This window comes from Gekko japonicus, unplaced genomic scaffold (assembly GCF_001447785.1).
Source record: "Gekko japonicus isolate JY-2015 unplaced genomic scaffold, Gekko_japonicus_V1.1 scaffold3127, whole genome shotgun sequence".
Classification (NCBI taxonomy): Eukaryota; Metazoa; Chordata; class Lepidosauria; order Squamata; family Gekkonidae; genus Gekko; species Gekko japonicus.
This window is the reverse complement of record NW_015168749.1, coordinates 95437-113975: the sequence shown is the minus strand read 5'-3', so window position 1 is coordinate 113975 and position 18539 is coordinate 95437. Positions and strand designations below refer to the sequence as shown.

The 18539-nt window shown below is 41.4% G+C and overlaps 1 protein-coding gene across 1 annotated transcript in view; it reads left to right on the top strand.

Annotated features, from left to right (window-relative positions):
- TIAM2 (T-cell lymphoma invasion and metastasis 2) overlaps positions 1 to 18539 on the top strand; it is a gene marked incomplete at its 5' end in the record, with an annotated part of 98496 nt that overhangs the window by 68671 nt on the left and 11286 nt on the right. Inside the window, 7 exons of the mRNA XM_015415634.1 lie at positions 7949 to 8122; positions 8465 to 8533; positions 9688 to 9813; positions 13481 to 13589; positions 15401 to 15580; positions 16401 to 16519; positions 18017 to 18125. Of these exons, the coding sequence (XP_015271120.1) occupies positions 7949 to 8122; positions 8465 to 8533; positions 9688 to 9813; positions 13481 to 13589; positions 15401 to 15580; positions 16401 to 16519; positions 18017 to 18125 (886 nt within the window). The remainder of the gene's footprint in view (positions 1 to 7948; positions 8123 to 8464; positions 8534 to 9687; positions 9814 to 13480; positions 13590 to 15400; positions 15581 to 16400; positions 16520 to 18016; positions 18126 to 18539) is intronic.

The window sequence follows — 18539 nt, the reverse complement described above, 5'->3', positions numbered from 1 at the left end:
AACTTTATACTGCTTTCAGCCCCCCCCCCCCCCCCAAGGTATGCCTGCTTTTGTTTTTAAGACACTATATTTAGTGACCAAAACACTTAATAGTGGATCAGTGTCACTGGAAACTCACGCTGACCTTCAGAGCCATCCTAGTCTGTCCTTCCCATACTCATCCGATTTTCTAAATAGTAATTGATGTTTTTAATAATGTGGTCAGTTTGGTGGGCTTTGTTAGCTGGTAGCTGCCTCCTCCTAGGATCTTAATCTACAGCACTAGATGACCCTGCAGTATTTCTTTTGCCACCTTTATATCTGAATTCAGCTTGGCTTTAAAAAAAACCCAGAGACCCAATGAAGTCCAAACATGGTTTAAAGCAGGTGTTCACAAGTGGAGCGATGTTTTCTTTCCCCATATTGTTTAGTCTAGCTAAATCCAGGATAGCAGGATATCAAGTTATCCTGCGTCAGCTCACAAGGTAACTGCCGGATACTGTTCTTCCATGTCGGCACAGCGCGACTCCAAGCAATGTGCCAACTTGAGCTCACAGAGGTCCTTGCCACCTTGCTTATGGAGTGGGGGTTCCTTCAGAGAGGGAAAGAAATAATTGTAGCAAGCTACAATGCCTGCCTTCAGACAAAGGAAAGACAACGTTAAAAGCTTCACTTTGGGAAGAACAGAAAAGCCGCAAACACGATCACCTATGGGTCCTTGCAGAGGGTAGTTTCTGTGGTAAGTTTTTTTTTCTTAAAATCTGAATGACTTAGAAAAGTTAAGGAATTAGAGAAACATTAAGGATTACCATTCCATTAAATTCATGGCCCACTTGTTACTAGGTGCTGTGACACCATGAATGTAATGTTTCTCCCTTCTCCATTTTGTCCTTACATCATCTCTGTAAGGGTCGTTCAGGTGATAGCGAGTCAAGCTGCAGATGGTTTTGTACAGTGGTCCCATTCTGCATATTTCTACTAAACTAGTTGAGACTTCAGGTTACCAAGGTAGAATTACGATGAAATTGACGATACATTTTGCAGTGTCAAATAACTGCTACATTGCCAGCAATAAAGTGTGTTTTCAGATGACAATAAAATTGACGATACATTTTTGCAGCAATAAAGTGTGTTTTCAGATGACAATTGCTAAGTCTCCAATTCTGGGGTTGCAGTCTGATTCCAGAAGCATCATTCCCACTGATTACAGGATTACATGCCAATTCCAGGAAGAAGGAACATAAATAGGAAACACACCTGAATGCAGAAGTCATCTATCCAAATTGCATTACTTTCACTAGGATGCCTATTTGCATGGAAATCTGACTGTGAATAATGATTTAGAAGAATATGTGCCTTGTATGCAGAGTTTGTGATGCACATGTAGATATTTGCTTCCACATAACAGATCTCTTTCTCTGGATTTGGGGGTGTTGAACATGTCAGGAAACAAAATATCTTTACTCGACTACAATGGACAGTGGGTTAGCTAGACTTGTCCTTGATTGCCATTGCAACAGCCTGCAATTCACTACTAATTAACGGTGTTGAAGAGTTCAGCAGCAGCACAACATGAGATAGCGCTCCCAGCACTGGTGTAAAGGATGCTTTGTACCCTTTAATCTGCTTTCAGACCTCTCAGACAATGTCTTTCCCTCCACGGCACACGGAGGTGCCGGGGAGATATGGCTAAGACCTAACCTCTCTCTCAGTTTTTCATATTCATTTTAAATGCTGCATTAATAGCCAAGAAAATATATAACGAGACTGAACATCTGCTGCTTACTGTAACGCAGGGGGATTTCACTAAGCTGAGCCTCCTTGCATACATTGGTTCAAGTAGATCATCTTGTAAAATCTGCTTCTGTTCGTGGTTCAAGGTGATCTAATCCAGCAGAGGGTTATTTATTAGGAAAAGATACTCTGCTTGTTGTGTTATGGATTTTTTTCAGGTGTGTCTGGGGACTTTTGAGCAATGATCATTTTAACTGCTTAAAAGGCAGAATAGTCTAGATTCCATAGTGACCTTTTTCATTACCAGTGGACCTTACCCTCAAGATACTTGGATTAGATTCCTGAGCTGCATTTTCCTTAGAATACTGAACATTCAGCTGTTGTTCCCTTCTTTCCATAAGCTAAGCTGTAGATCTGATGTAAAACATCCTGTACTGAAGCTCAGAGCAGTGGACAAAAGAAGAAACACATGAAGGTAGTACTGGAACGATGAGGGACAAAAAGAAGTGAAATGCAATGTGACAGAGAATGTTTGGTCTGGACGTAGCTTAAGTCTGTTCCATTGATGGAAAATGTCTTAGACAGACACGTCTGATAAGACAAACATAGCAGCAGCAGACCAGAAAAAAGACCATTTCTTTCACTAGCTACAGCTTTCTGGGTTTTGTTTGTTTGCATAGTGGAAGGGTTTTATTCTCCTTGGTTGTGATGAATGAGCATCCTCAAATTAAAAAAGCATCTTCAAATAAAAAAGGGGATTAATGCTGACATTTTTTTGCAGGTTCAGTAATCTGTTGGGAAAGTGCTGGAGTCTGAAATATTGATCACTTCTCTCCCTCACCCACAGTGCAGTTTCTACAAAAATTAAAGAAAATACACCACATGTTTATTTCAGTCACTTTGCTGCAATAAATGTTATTGGGATCACAGTACCGGGATTGTGGGGGAAATTCATTTAAACGGGCACTAAAACAACACCATTATCAGTTCAGTCCTATGCAGTTACTGTAGTCTAAGCCCACTGAGGTCAGTGGGCTTAGACTCGCATAACTCTGGATAGGATTGCATTGGTAAAAACAATGAGCTTGTGTGATAAACCTATTTAATCTGATATGTCTTTGATTATGATGATGATGAAATTTTTCAAGCACGTTTCAGAAAAGAACAGGAATTCCCAGTCTAAACTATATGATGCAAAAGGAGAATAGGGGAAGCTGGTGACAGTTGAGTTGAGAAGGAAGCAGATACACCAGCCCCAAATAGGAAGAGTGGGAAAGAAGTCAGCAAAATGTTGAGAGTGGGAGGGAAAGATTGATTGCAGGTAGAATCAAAACTGCATGTGTGTGTTTTTGGGAGGTTAATGAATTCATTTGCTTAAATTATTTCTTAGCTACTGTAATGGATAAGTTAGGTTCCACCTATCCCTATAAGTAGTAAATGAGAGCTAATGGAATGTTAGCGAGAGAGAGAGTTGGAAAATGGCAGTTGGGAAGCTGACTCCTGGGGAGTTGAGAGGGAAAAGAGGATTTCTGATTGAGGGAAACTGTAGAGAAGAGCTGTTTCTCCACTCATTGGAGCTCAAAGGATCCCAATTGCAGGAATAGGACCACCGTTCAAAAGCTCAATGGAAGCAAGACATCCTAACTTCTACCTTACTATCTTCAGTGTTATGTTAATACCATAAATAAAAGTTAACTTCTTTTTCTGTTTAACCCTATGGGCTGTGTGTCTAAGGGAAAGAATCATGTACAATTTGATATCTCAGGCTGTGTGTGTGTATAGATATACAGATATGAATTAATGGTGGCAATGTGTGAATGCAACTGTGTTTGAGCCCCAATCCCAATAATTCTGTGTGACTAAGGGCCTGTTTATACAGTGGGATGGGTTGCCTTGTCTGTTGATACGTCTGTGAGGGAGAGAGAGGACTTGAGAGGGAAAACGGTCAAGACTCTCTAAATATTTTAAAAGGCACAAGAAGGGTGGTGAGTGCGAAGTCCTGACCTATGTGTAACCCAGAACCTGGGGTGGGGAGAGAGGTTGCTGAGGGTGGTTGGCATTCTGTGTGAGTGAGAAGGGGTGTCTCAGTTACTTCTGCAGCGAACCGCTTGAGATGGATTACAAAAGCTTAACAAAGATCAATGACACAAAACAAAGGCAAGCAACCGTTTATCAGTTAACACCCCAAAAACAGAAAGATCAAAGAGAAACCAAAGCACAAAGGAAATCAGAATAAAAACAAATAAAACAGGGCCAGTTTTATCTACAGGCAATATCACGGGCATTAATACAGGTGATAAAATGGCCAGTTCTCACTGACGCCCATTCTCTCATGGAGGTCTTTACTTCACATTGAACTAATGCTCTCTCTTATTTGCTTGTCTGTTCCTCAGCTACCCTTGCAGAGTTACCTTGTTTTCCCATCTGCCCTGCAACTATGCCTCCCTCCTCTCCCCCAGAGTTAAGGTGCTTTGGGATGTGACAGGATTTGAGATAAAGATTTTGGTTGGTTTGTAGGATGGCAAATGCAAGAGAAAAGAGAGGATATGCTGTTATGGGGACTGGAGGTTTAGGCTGTGCCATGGTTTGACCACCACCTCCTCAAGGCATTGATGCTCCGAAGGAGTGGGAACTTAATTAAAATGGTCCTTGGGGATTTTACAATCTCAGTTGACAGTTCTGTTAAGGCAGCTGGGAGAGGGGGACAGGGGCCCAGGAAGGGAAGGGAAGCTGCTTGAAACTATCAATGTGGTTGCTCCTCTTAGACTTCTCCTGGCCTGAGGCACAACTGGGCCCTTTGGTTCACTCTGGAGCTGGCTGAATGGAAGAGGGCAGGGAGATGTCTAGAGTGACACTGGCGGAAAACTCAAAGCTGAATCTGAAACAGTATGCTGTAGAGCTCATTGGAAATTCTTTGAGATGGCTGCGATAGCAGCAACGAAACCCTATTTCTCTGTTACCATTGCATCAGCTAGTTTGTGCTGAGTATTTTGGCTCGTGTTGACTTCAAAGTCTGAGCCTTTAAATTGTCTGGATCTGACAATTATTTCTGATGTTTTTGCAAAGCAAACTGTGTATGTTATCTGACTCTGTAATCCAAGTCCACTTGCATTATTTGTTGGATGTCTTTGCCTGTCTGATTGCCCTGTTTTATATCCTATAATCCAACATAGGCCCAGAGAGAAAGGTGGACTATAAATAAATAAAAGTAAGCCATCATTCAACACTGAGTCATAAAGAAGCCACAATTAATACTCAGAACTTTAGGAAGTGGAATTGACAGCAGTTTTAGATCTCCCATTAAGACAAACTCTTTGAGAGTTGGGATGAGAAGACTGAGACATGGTGAGTTTATAAGCAACTCTCAGAAGGTAAGGTGAGATAGTTGGAATAAAACATTCTGCCGTGCTAAAGCTATGGCGAGAGGGAGTGAAAGCATTTTGCCACCTTGTGCATGTCCAGGTGCCAGATTGGATCCTTCCTTCCCCTGGCCATGCCTATTTCCTCTTTCCCTAATTCTCCCCTTGAGTAAGCCCTTACTCTTAAGAAGGCCTTTACCACCACCACCCGCCCCTGAGAAGCCCTCTGCTCCACAAGGAGCTAATTCTGATGGGCTTCCCTTCTGACAGTGCCACCCTTGCTGTTGCCACCCTACCTGGCTCTTTTTCTCAGCCCAGTCACTGGGCTGCTGCCTTCCTTAGGACTTCGCCCATGCTCCACCCCTTCTCCCTCAGTGCTAGGGAACCCTGGGCTGTGACATTTCCATAACAGAAGGTCACAATATAAATGTAAATAAATCTAAACCTGTAGTAGTAGTATATGCATAAAGCATCTCAGGGGTACCATGTCTTGGTGTCATGACCTTGTGATGTCCTCTACTTGATACTGTGGCAGTACTCATTGTATATCTTTCCATTGCAGGATTTGGATAATACAAGTGGACAGTAAACTGAGATAAATAGGCTTTGGGTGACTTAAAGTGCTCTTGAAGTTCTTCTACTATTACTGGCTTCTCTGTACTACTCAAAAATTTACTTTGTTTCTGCAAATTGGAAATGTTGCAATTTTAACTTTTATAAGTATTGTGTGACCTATAGTTGAATTATCTCTTAAGAATTATTATGGGTCATTTACCTCTGAAGGAGCTAGAATAAAGAGGTAACGCTTTCAACACTGGAATCTACAAAAACAGCCATTCTGAAAAGGCTGTTAAAATTATAGCTTAAGCATGATGTAATTAAGAACTAAATTGGTTTTTTGGATAAGAAATAGAGTCTAGTTAGAGGCTAAATTAACTGCCATTCATCCTGTTTCTGAACATTTAAATTATTCTTTTATAAGGCTGCCTTTAGAAAACTATAAATATAAGTTTATAAGGCAAAATTTAGTCTGAGCTCATATAGTTACAGGCAGAAGTTTGTAACATTTATGTAAATTCTTCTTTTATAATGCTGTAAGGTCCCCATCGATGTTGATTACCTCTGGATCTTTTAACTATCACAATTCTGAATTTTGCCTGTATTTTTCTGTTGGCTAGCTGGTGTCTTTGGTTAAATAGCTATTCTTAGGGAGTCTACATCATTTTCATGAGACAGTATGGTGTCCTGTTAAGACTCTAATCTAAGGTGGACTCTGATCTGAAGAATATGTAGCAGGGACTTACCTGCAACCCGGAGCTGGTGGGGGGGGTGAGTGAGGGACCCCCTTCTGGCTGGCTCCATGCTAGCTATATGGTCCTCTGGGGGTGGGGCTCGGTAGCACCTGGCCAGCACATCACACTGCCTGGGTTGGCCTGGAAGGGGGCTGTGGGCATGCCAGAGTTTCATTATCTGTTCTTTCAACCCACACCCTTTGGCTATTTAAACACACCACCACAGGGACTCTCCTGCCAGTTCCTCGTGGCTTTCCCTCCCACCTACCCTGTGATTCAGTTGTTACGATTTTGTGTTCGGCTATTTAATTGTTGATTTTACTGTCACAGCTTGACTGGAGGTTTGGGCATTGGGATGGATCCTTTGGGGGAAAGGCTGTGTCTGTGCACCCACCTCCTGCATGTTGGGGACTCCCTTAAGGGACTCTTGGGGTGGAGCTATTCAGTGGCATGTCCAGCTCGGGGGCTGTCGGCTGGCTCTCACCACCAGGTGGCAGGGGAGCCATGCAGTGGCTGACATCCATGTGGTTCCTGGGCGCTTGTAACTCCATGGGCCCACACCCAGTATGTGGGCTGGGAGGGATGGGGATACTGGGCAGCAGGCAGGTTGCCTGATCTGGATCTGACCTCATGCTGTGCCAGTGCTCCTGTGCTGTAACCAATAAACCTGTGGCCTGTTTTCTCCAAGTCTTGTGTTGTTGTACTTCTTCCTCACTCTTGCCCTTCACCTCTTGCCCCTGGGTCCACAACTGGATTTGATTCCCCATTCTTCCATATGAAGCCTGGTGGGTGACCTTTGGCCAGTCACAGTTCTCTCAGAACTCTCAGCTCCAGCTACCTCACAAGATGCCTGTTGTGGGGAGAGGAAGGGAAGGTGATTGTAAGCCTCTTTGAGATTCCTTAAGGTAGAGAAAAGTGGAGCATAAAAACCTACTTTTTTCTTCTTTTGCATTGTGTTCCCTGGTAACTGAATCATTATGAAACAGAAAGTAAATCAACAAAGGAGTTACAACCTAAGCTCTTTCAAAAATTATTCTTTGTTGTAAGTATTCCTAAAATACATGTCTGAGTCACTACATGAAAACATGAGACCATTTTCATCTTCCTGAATAAACAAAAATAATAGTTAAAATAACCAGGCTTGTTTCTTCCCAAGAAAGTTCTAGCCACAGAATTGAAATCTCTGTTTTTTTCCTCCTGTTTAATGCTCATATAAATGCTAATTCCAGCTACTGAATACCTTATGTCGGTTGCTGTACTTTTTTCACTGTGTTGGCTGTATTATATGAACACTAGCACTGAAGAAATATGACAATTTTATATTGCTGGAGAAAAAATTAGCATGCATAAACTTACTCTTAGGCAAATGCACATTAGCTCAGAATATTTATTTTCTTTCATGGATATTGTAAGTCCATTAATATTCTATAGTATTTTCTAGTTTGCATCTTAAATAACTTATATCACAACCTGGTATATGTCCATTACAAATCTAGGGCCATTTGACATTATTTCCCTTGGGAAGATTATAAAAGAGTCAGAGTGCATTTGTAAACAGTGGCCTATATTCTTTTCAAACTGCAGAGCACTGAACAGATTTCAGCATTGTGTCCAAATTTCCATGAAGCCCAGGTAAACAGTATGGAAGGAATAAAGGAAGGGCCTCCTTTAAAACAATTGGCACGGCAACTTACAGATGCAGACAGACTTAGGAAGGTCATCCAAGAACTTATGGACACCGAGAAATCATACGTAAAGGTAATAAGAATGTTTTGCATTGTAGCTATCTTTTCCCCTACAGTGTTTTTAATTGGGATAATCCATTTTCCACTGTGTTTTGTCAGCTGTGCCATATATTAACTGGTGGTATTTACTTTTTATGTGAAATCCCATCACCTTCTATGGATGCGCACACACACATCCCCGAAACTAAAAACAAAAGCCCCAGATTTTCTCTGCCATATCCCCATTTTCTTTAAGCAGTCCTTTCCCTCCTTTGTCATCCAGCTGCCTCCCTGTCTGGTTTACTATGACTGATACTTTTGAAGAAACCTTTTCTCGCAGTAATGTGATGTTGTACAATGTCTGGTATCTTTACAGGATCTGAGTTGCCTCTTTGAATTATACTTGGAGCCTCTTCAGAGTGAGACCTTTCTCACACAAGATGAGGTAAGGCAATGTTTGGTTTTTTAAAAAAACCCTTGCTTGACAATCTGTTGCAATACTGCAGGGTGTCAGATATGAAAGAAAAAAAGATCTTTTGGCAAGAGTGATAGAAAGTATCCTGCTTATCCACAGCATCATGGTGTATTTGTGTACTCCTCCACACCTCACTTTCCCCTCATCTTTCCCAATTCTGATGTGCTTCAAAGTCTGGGCATGACTGTAGCAAAACCTTGGTTTACCATGGGCAGGGGCAAATTTTTCCCAGTCCTGGCCGCTTGGCAGTCCCCACCACGGGGTTTTTTGAGGGGTTTTTTTTTTTAATCAACTGAATATTGTTATATTGAAAGTACCGTAATAACAGTATGTGTAACAAGTTCTTTCCAGCTTTCATCTTTTAACAGTAAATTTCTAGCTCCTTTCATTTTAAGGGAAAAGATATATCTCCACTAGAAAAGGGGCTGCCCTGATGTAGGTAACCCAGGTTAGCCCAGTCTTGTCAGATCGCAGAAGCTAAGCAGGGTCGGCCCTGGGTCATATTTGGATGGGAGACCTCCAAGGAATACTGATATAACAATATTTCATTGCCAGTTTTGAAAACACACTGAAAATCCCTGGTGGTGCTGTGGGGAAGGAATAGCCACTGCTTGGGGGAACAGGTCAGGGAAACTTTGGGGAAATATGCCATGTGGAAGCCCTGTGGCCACTGTACTATACTGGCAACCACAGCAGCAACAGGGAAACCATGCATTCCTGTACCTGCAGCATTGTAGTAATGTCTGTGCTCTAGAAGTTGGCTGCACTTCTAACAAATATTTCTGAGAAATGTTTATTGCAGAATTGGGCTGTTCCTTTTTGCTCAGGGCCAAAACTATTATGAGACAAATTCAATCATGTTAAGTATCCCTTTGTTTATCTCTTGTATTTATTTTGAACGTTTATATACAACGTTTATATATGGTCCATGGGGTGGCGAAGAGTCGGACTTGACTGTGCGACTGAACAACAAATACCACCATATCTTCTCAGGGCAGCTAACAGTGCAAAACCAGGTTGCAAGGAAATAAAGTGTAACAGTATCTTGTAATTAACCAACGTATTTATTAGGCAGCATTATGAAAAGCTACTATCCCCCTCTCTCCTGGCCTTCCCCTGTGCAGATGGAGTCTTTGTTTGGCAGCCTGCCAGAGATGCTGGATTTTCAGAAGGTGTTTTTAGAGACCCTTGAAGATGGAATTTCCTCCTGCCTGGATTTTAATACCCTTGAAACCCCTTCTCAGTTCCGGGTAAATATAAAATCTCATTTTATTTCCAAAAGTGCATCTTGATAATAAGGCTCATTACCTTTTTCTTTCCCCCATTTCCAAGTGGAAGGTTTTTGTACATAAAATCTAAAGTGCTCATAAGGAGAGCTATTCGGACATTGAATTAATTGAGGGACACTGAGTGCATTTCTATAATTGCTGCTGTTGTGATGCTTCTGCGGCTTCTCTGTGGCACTACTTATGCAGTTCGTATCGCCTGAAAGACACTGTTCCCTCTTTATGCTCCTTGATCATATTTAAGCAGTGGCTTTCTTGGACTACTAACCAAGATTCTCACAAGCACAGTGTGATTGTTGGTAGCATAAGTTTGGATTTGTGTGAATGTGCAAAGAATGTTGTCTTTTCCAACAGCGATTGCTGTAGACTTAGAAATTATGATAAAGGCTGAATGACGGTCTATCTTTTTAATGTATTGGAACTCAAAATTCCACTATGGAATCCGCCCATATGTATTCTTTGGTATGCTATAACTGAAAATATGTAATTTGTAGGATGGATTTGGTTTTTAGAGCTTATTAGCTATTTAACAAAAGTGTCAAAATATGGGCTATGCTCCATTTGGTTTTTAGAGCTTATTAGCTATTTAGCAAAAGTAATAGTGTCAAAATATGGGCTATGCTCTGGAAACTCTGCCGTTCACTTTGATAACCATGACCCTGAGGGCATATGTACATTGCGCACTATAAAACCTGGAAAATACGGTTCTTAGTCCGTGTTGCAAAAGTGCCATTCTGCTCCCATGTTTTGCCATAGGATTTATATTGAATTCTCATTTTAAAAAATGATTTTTTAAAAAAAGTAGAAAAAAAAATCTGGTTTGTGTAACGTGATAATTGTTTCTGAAATTTGCAGAGAAACTATTTTAAAACCCTTTTGTGAAAGTAAAATAAGTTTACTAAACATTCCCTCCTAAATCACTTCTGTAATGCTTTGCATTTAGAACTGTCTCTCTCTCTGTTGTTAAGTGCTGTCAAGTCTCTGCTTTTCTGGAATACCACACGCCATGTCGCATGCTTGTCTGATCTCTCCCTAATCCCATCCCAGACTTGTATTAACAATATGTATGGCGAGCTCAAACAAGTATTGTGCTCAAAAGCTGAACAAATTCTTGTCTGAGAGAGACCAGCATTGATTGAAGTGGAACCATGATCCGCTTGCTTTGTTTCAAGTATGCTGACTGTATTTGGTAGCATGGAAAGTCTGGGTGAAAATGTTGAAAATCTGTAGTTACAAAATAGCAGCAGTTGCATCCAGACTGGGTTAGAGAAGCCTTACATGTGACTTAAATACCAGGGCAGAACTATCCTTAAATACTGCTGCATTACTGATATGTAGTTTGGCAGAGGTAATAAAAAGGCACATGGGTAGAGGAACGCTGAAAATGTTCATCCGTTTAATTGGGCACTCAGGCAACAAGTGAAACCTGATTTTCTTGTGTATACATAATAGAGTTACTTTTACATAAAAGATGGGCAGTGGACAATATTGTCAGTATCACTAGCACATTTTCCTTACATATGGCTATGAGGTGGTACACACATTTTTAAAAGTGCTTAAGTGCAGTAAAATGTTTTGTGGTGGATCTCCTGATGACACCTGGGTTTTGGTCATTGTGTGACACAGTGTTGGACTGGATGGGCCATTGGTCTGATCCAACATTGGCTTCCCTTATCATAGAATCATAGGGTTGGAAGGGACCCCCCAGGATCATCTAGTCCAACCCCCTGCACAATGCAGGAAATTCACACACACACACACACACCGTGACCCCTGTTCCATGACCAGAAGATGGCAAAAAAACCTCCAGGATCCCTGTCCAAACTGGCTTGGAGAAAATTGCTTCCTGACCCTAAAGTGGCGATCAACATTTCCCCGGGTGTGTAAGAAAGGGTCACGAGAACTAAGCACTGATGCAACCCTTCCTGCCCTCCCTCTCACAGAATCAGCATTGCTGTCAGGTGGCCATCTATCCTCTGTTTAAAAACCTCCAAAGAAGGAGAGCCCACCATCTCCCAAGGAAGCCTGTTCCACTGAGGAACTCCTCTAACTTATGTTCTTATGAAAGTCTCTTTAGCTGCAGAGTCAGTGCTTTTTGCATAGGTACCTCTTTGGTATGGATGGTTAGGCTAATTCTATAGTTGAACATTTTGACAGATGATGTAAGCAGAGTCTGTTGTGGCCCTGCTATCAAAACATTTTCCTTGACTTTGTGCCAGCCTTTGATAGTTGCTTGTCTTCTTATCTTCTCAGTTCCTAGGTCTGAAGAGGGCAAAATGGAAACTTCTTCATGTTTTTCCTCTGTTCTCTGCTTTCCAAGAGACCTCAGTGTTTGTTGGGCAGACATCTGATTAACAGCTGGCGTATAGACTCTCAAACGAAGAGTGGCCATTTTATTTTTGTGTACCTGTGTTGCATCTTGACATCTCTTTTATGCCCATCACCATGTAGTCCATTTAAGTCTGAAGGACATCCTGTATTCTACTCTAAGACTCTACAAATGCACTCTAGGGGCTTCTGCATTGCCTCAGAAACATCTTTTCCTCTCTCCCCTGTATGCCCTTTTGTAAAAAGGTGTGTTTGACACTGAAGATTTAACCTGATGAAGAATTCTAGGAAATTTGAAAGCTTCCTTGCTTTTTTAAAATTAATTCATCCTAATTATTTAAAAAAAGACTATTGCATTACCTTTGTAGGCTAAGGACACTCCCACACATACAAATAAGGAGGACATGTTTTTCACAGGGTTATCCTCCACACTGTACATCCCATCACTCCACCCCATGGTATTTCTCAAGCTCCCCCCAGGAGTCACTTTTCAAGGGACAGAGGAGACTGTTGTAGAAAATGGGAGCCCTTTAAGTATTTGAAGGGCTCTCACTTAGAGGAGGGCAGGGATAGGACTCGGGATAATTAAATTAAGGGCAGGAAGGTACCAGCTGGATATGAGGAAAAACTGTTTTACAGTAAGAGTTGTTCAACAGTTGAATCAGCTCCCGCTCACTGACAGTCTTTAAGCAGCGGCTGGACAAGCACTTGTCAGGGATGCTGTAGGCCAGTGGTGGCGAACCTATGGCACGGGTGCCAGAGGTGGCACTCAGAGCCCTCTCTGTGGGCACGTGTGCCATCGCCCCAGCCAGGCCCAGACCAAGTGTTGAATTCTCTGCCAAATAATTTTAAGTAAATGAAAGCATTTGGGATTGCATTCCTTGCTTTGTTTGGATCATCTTTAGTTAATGTATGAGTTGTTTTTTTTCTAAAGTAAAACCTCAGTATTCAGGTTAAATTGCCGTGTTGGCACTTTGTGATAAATAAGTGGGTTTTGGGTTGCAGTTTGGGCACTCGGTCTCTAAAAGGTTCCCCATCACTGCTCTAGGCTGATCTGCATGGAGCAGGGGGTTGGACTAGATGGCCCGTATGGCCCCTTCCAACTTTGTGATTTGATGCTTCTGTCTTTCTAGGGAGCTGAATTGTCTGGACCCAGGACTAAGTCCTGAGATTCAGCCCACAACTACAAAGATGTGTATTTGTTTTTTTTAAAACACTGGTTTGTAGAGTTTATTCTTGACCACAAGATGAAGATTATTTCTGCTTCTGTAAGAGTAACATGTCTTCTCTGTGTTGGTTTCAGAAGCTGCTATTCTCCCTGGGAGGCTCTTTCCTGTATTATGCCGATCACTTCAAACTGTACAGTGGATTCTGTGCAAACCACATAAAAGTCCAGAAAGTTCTTGAAAGAGGTAATTGCCTTGGTGAGATAATCCTTGCATGTGACTGATTTTAAGCAGCAAAACAATAATTTCTGCATGGCGAGAACATTCTGAAAACGATTTTTGCTTTAGTTTTGCAGTCAGCCCTATAATAAAATATGGCACTTAGGAAACAAGACACGGTTTCTGTAGCACTTATAATAGGCCGTGCATGCACCAGCATAACTTATATTTCTTTTGATTTTGGTTGTCCCTGTTTATTTCTGGACCTACTCTTCCTGTGTCTCTTGTGTGCCCAAATGAAGACAAGGTAGTGGGGTGTTGTAAGTTAAAAAAAAACCACTGTGTTTGTCCAGACAACAACTGACATTCAGTCTTTTTTATAACAAACAAAAACATATACAAGAGTAATTTTACTGATTGATAGATGTGGCCTGAAACAATTTGTTGTTATAGCTACTTCTGAGTAGATTTTCATGTGAATCAATGCTATAGTCAGTGTGGCATAGGAATCAGTGCCAGACTAGGGCTGTGGTCACACGGGGAGGTAATTCCGCTTTGTTTCCGCTTTAATTTAATCGGGAACATTTTTCTTCGGGTTGGGCTGATTAGATACAGCTGGCCCCTCTCTTCCACCACCCACTCGCCTGCCAGCTCCTAAGGAAAATCGCCGTGCATTACCCATTCTTTTTTTTTCTTTTTTTTAAAAAGCTTTCGGTTTGAGCGCTTGAGCAAGCATGCGCTTAATAAATCCATTATTTAATATTATTTTATGTTAATTTCTCTGTTTAAAGATAATATGACAGCTCCAGCAAGCCGCCTGCCCAACCAGCCCCGGAGGGGCGGGAAAAGGAAGACCGGCCGAGAGGGCTGCTGCACTCAGCTTGGCTCGTCAGGGCTGCGGTGGAGCCTCCACCGCGCCAAGTCCCTCCAGGCGATCCTGCCAGCCAGTAAACTTAAATGCAGGAGGGAACGGCGGCGAACCCCAATCAAAAGGACCGTGTGACCACACCCTAGGACTGGGCAGATTTGCTGTGCCTACTGTGCCATGAATCTTGCCGGATGACCTTGGGCCAGTGTGTCTCTCTGGGCCTAACCTACCTTATAAAGTTGTTATGATGAAAGCCACACTGAACTCCATGGAGGAAGGGTGGGATAAAATGTAATAGACTGCAAAAGGGTGGATTGATATTTATGGTACTAGTCCACTTCAAGGGCAAATCCTAGATGTATCAAGGATCCCACTCTTAACGTGATGCTGACTGCATCAGAATCTGTGGTATGTATGAGGACATATCCATTGACAGTCATCTGATGCAGATGCATATAAACTAACAGAAGTCATTTCTATAAATGTGTGTTGCTTCTGAAAACAGTAGCTTTTATGCTGATAGAATGACGTGCTTATGAGTAAGTATGGTAGCCTAAGCAACATAAAGCAAACTGTAGATGGAAGTATTTTTTCCTCTGATCTGCTCACATTTGGTCTATGTAAGTCTCTCAGTTTTTAAAAGAGCTGCTTAGTATTAGCTAAGTCCAATAAAAACAGATCATACCAAATATCAATTGCTAGTGATGCACAATGAAATCATCCTATTGAATTCATCAATCCAGTAATATCTAGGATGCTTACTGGTCCAGAGAGAGTGCTGATTGCTTTAACCATGTAACTGAAACCTCTGTAGCCTGCCAATGAATTGTTTCTCACTGTAAACAAAACACAGTACAACGTCCTACAGAATTTTTATTGTATCGAGAAATACATGATGTGATCTAGGATGCATGGGAGAGGTTTTCTGGCTTCTTTCTGAAAACTAACGTCCACATTTCCCCCTCTTTAGCTAAAACAGATAAAGCCTTTAAGGCATTTTTGGATGCTCGCAACCCTGCAAAGCAGCATTCTTCCACACTGGAGTCCTTCCTCATCAAGCCAGTGCAGAGAGTGCTGAAGTACCCCCTGCTCCTAAAAGAGCTGGTGTCTCTGACGGACACTGAGAGTGAGGAGCATCACCACCTTACAGGTACTTTCCAAGAACTCACAACTGTAGCAAAAGTTCAAAGGACTGATTAATAAGAGTCACACACTGAGCACTTTGAAGGGTTGTTTTTCCCCCTGTGAGCATAAACTAAACACATCTTATACTAAATCAGACCTTTGGTGCATCAAGGTCAGTATTGTCTGCTCAGACTACACCCCAGGGTCTCAAGGAGAGGTCTTTCACAACACCTATTGCCTGGTCCTTTTAACTGGAAATGCTGAGGATTGAACCTGGGACCTTCTGCACCCCAAGGAAGTGGTCTACCACTGAACCATTGCCCCTTCCTGTGGTTCCCCATGTAAATTGGGTGCTTTTAACTGTACTGCAAACGTCTTTTTTTTTTAAATACTTTTGTTGATCTGGTTAAGACTGTCAGAACCCAAAAAAGATACAAAGAACACGGAGGAAGAAGAAGAAGGAGAACTGGACAGTCAGCATGGCTTGGAAAGCCACGAAACATCTGCACCCAAACCACCCTGCGATGATAAAAGCAAGAAGAGAGGAAAGAAAGGCAGAAAATAGCTTAAACTTTAGAATAAATGTTTATATTACATTATATAATCTTGCATTGTCAATAATTTTTATTTTTTGCATATTGAAATAGTAGAATGGAATTTTTATTCTTAACCTGAATAAGAGAAAAGGACCTTTACCTATGGTCATTGTATAGCTGTAATGTTAGTGTGCAGTTTTTGTTTCCTGAATTTCCTAAGGTAGTGAGTTCAAAGCTTTTAAGCAGATTCATTGCACACTTTATACTGCCATGTGCAACTAAATTACTGACTTCTTTTGAACACTGCAGAGGCACTGAAAGCAATGGAAAAAGTGGCCAGCCACATCAATGAAATGCAGAAAATTTATGAAGATTATGGTGCAGTGTTTGACCAACTGGTTGCAGATCAGAATGGAATTGAGAAGGAGGTAAAGGGACACTTTAAATTCTTGCAAGTAACCCAATCCGTAGGGCAGTTTGGCCTCTGTCTTGATGGAATAATGAAGCAATTTTCAACTTGTGTTACCAGATTCTTCCTGGGTAGTTCTTAGTATTGGCAGATAGTAGAAGCTAGAAGCTTTCAACAGGAAAATGCCACTCACCAACAACTTCTTGAACAGTTTGTATGGCTGTTTCATGATGTATTAATACTTAGTTTAAAATAATTGTGCTGCTTACCCCACTGTTATTCAAAGCCAATGGTATAACACTACAACAAAACAGACAGCTATAGTTTTAAGCTAATATACTTAGGAACAAAGTTCAAGTCCAGTGGGGCACCTTTAAGACCAACAAAGTTTTTTTCAAGGTATAAGCTTTCATTCTGTTTACCTTGTTTGTTGTCAAAACCCAGGGCTTTTTTTGTAGCAGGAACTCCTTTGCATGTTAGGCCACACACCCCCTAATGTAGCCAATCCTAATGAGTTCCTGCTGGGTGTGGCCAACTCAGGAGCCAGCCGGAAGTCCGTTCCTGTGCGTTCCTGCTCAAAAATAGCCCTGATTGTGCTGCTTACCCCACTGTTATTCAAAGCCAATGGCATAACACTACAACAAAACAGACAGCTATAGCTTTAAGCTAATATACTTAGGAACAAAGGTCAAGTCCCGTGGGGCACCTTTAAGACCAACAAAGTTTTTTTCAAGGTATAAGCTTTCATGTGCACACAAACGTCTTCAAATACAAAGAGGTGTGATTGCACACGAAAGCATATACCTTGAATAACTTTGTTGGTCTTAAAGGTGCCACTGGACTCAAACTTTGTTCTGCTTCTTCATACCACTGTGGCTACCCACCTAAATCTATTCTTGGGAACAGATCACTTGTTTTAAAGGCTAGATTCTGTACTGAAAGATAACCAGGGGCACAGGATGTTTGAACTCATGTGTGTGTGTGTCTAAACAAGGCTTGTGTCATATTAGAGGCCACCATGAAATAATGCTTGGGAGACTAACATGCAGAAATAGGTGATTCAGATTACTTCAGATGTTTTTCACTGAAAGCTTTATCATTACAAATGTTAGATAATAATCCCGTTAGTAAATCTTCCTTTGGAAAACATAGTTGCTACAGTTTGATGTTGTTACTATAGATTTTGACTATGTCATCTCAGTACTAGTGGATGTTCAGTTGTTTCTAAAAGTTATGTACTTAATTTCCCCCCATTTTTTATGCGTTAAGAATTACCATAGTTGACTTGTTACTTGTTTGTATGCTATATGGAAAATTAAATAAAAATGTTTTGGAAAACAACAGCAACAACAAATGTTGCCACAATTACTGAAGGGAACTGTTTGCTTGCATTGTTGCCAGGTGTTTCATCTAACTTCATTATAATCATGTAAATGTGTATTCTCTTTTGTTGCTTGAATTGCCTTTTCTTCGAGTTAATGCTTAAAATGTCCCCTCTGTTTTACAATAAACACAGGTCACTGAACTCTCAATGGGAGAACTTCTTATGCACTCTACTGTTTCGTGGTTGAATCCGTTCCCATCCCTAGGCAAAACCAGAAAGGACTTGGAACTCACAGTGTTTGGTGAGTGACCTGAACTAAACTTATCTCCTGCAACAGACACTTCACTAGGAAGCAAGAAAATAATGGATGCCAGTAAGTCTCCTGTTCTGAAGAAGAAAGTGGCACTAAATAATATTAACGCTGTTGTTTAATCTCTGAAACCTCTTCACATACAATGGGTTGGATTCAGATTCCTGCAAGAGGAGCTGCTTTAATGGAACTGAATTTTCCCCTCCACCTGCATCCACTGTGCCTTGACCTCTGGGAGTTATGGGGACCCCGAGAGTAATGCTAGGTGTGATATGGAGATCTGTATGTGTGTGGTGATAGGGACTGGTGAAAATCCTGACCCTTTGCTACAGGAAGTAGCTTTGTGTCAATGGAAAATGAGCCATGGATCCGACCCATTGTCTTAGTAATTTTTATAAGCTAGGT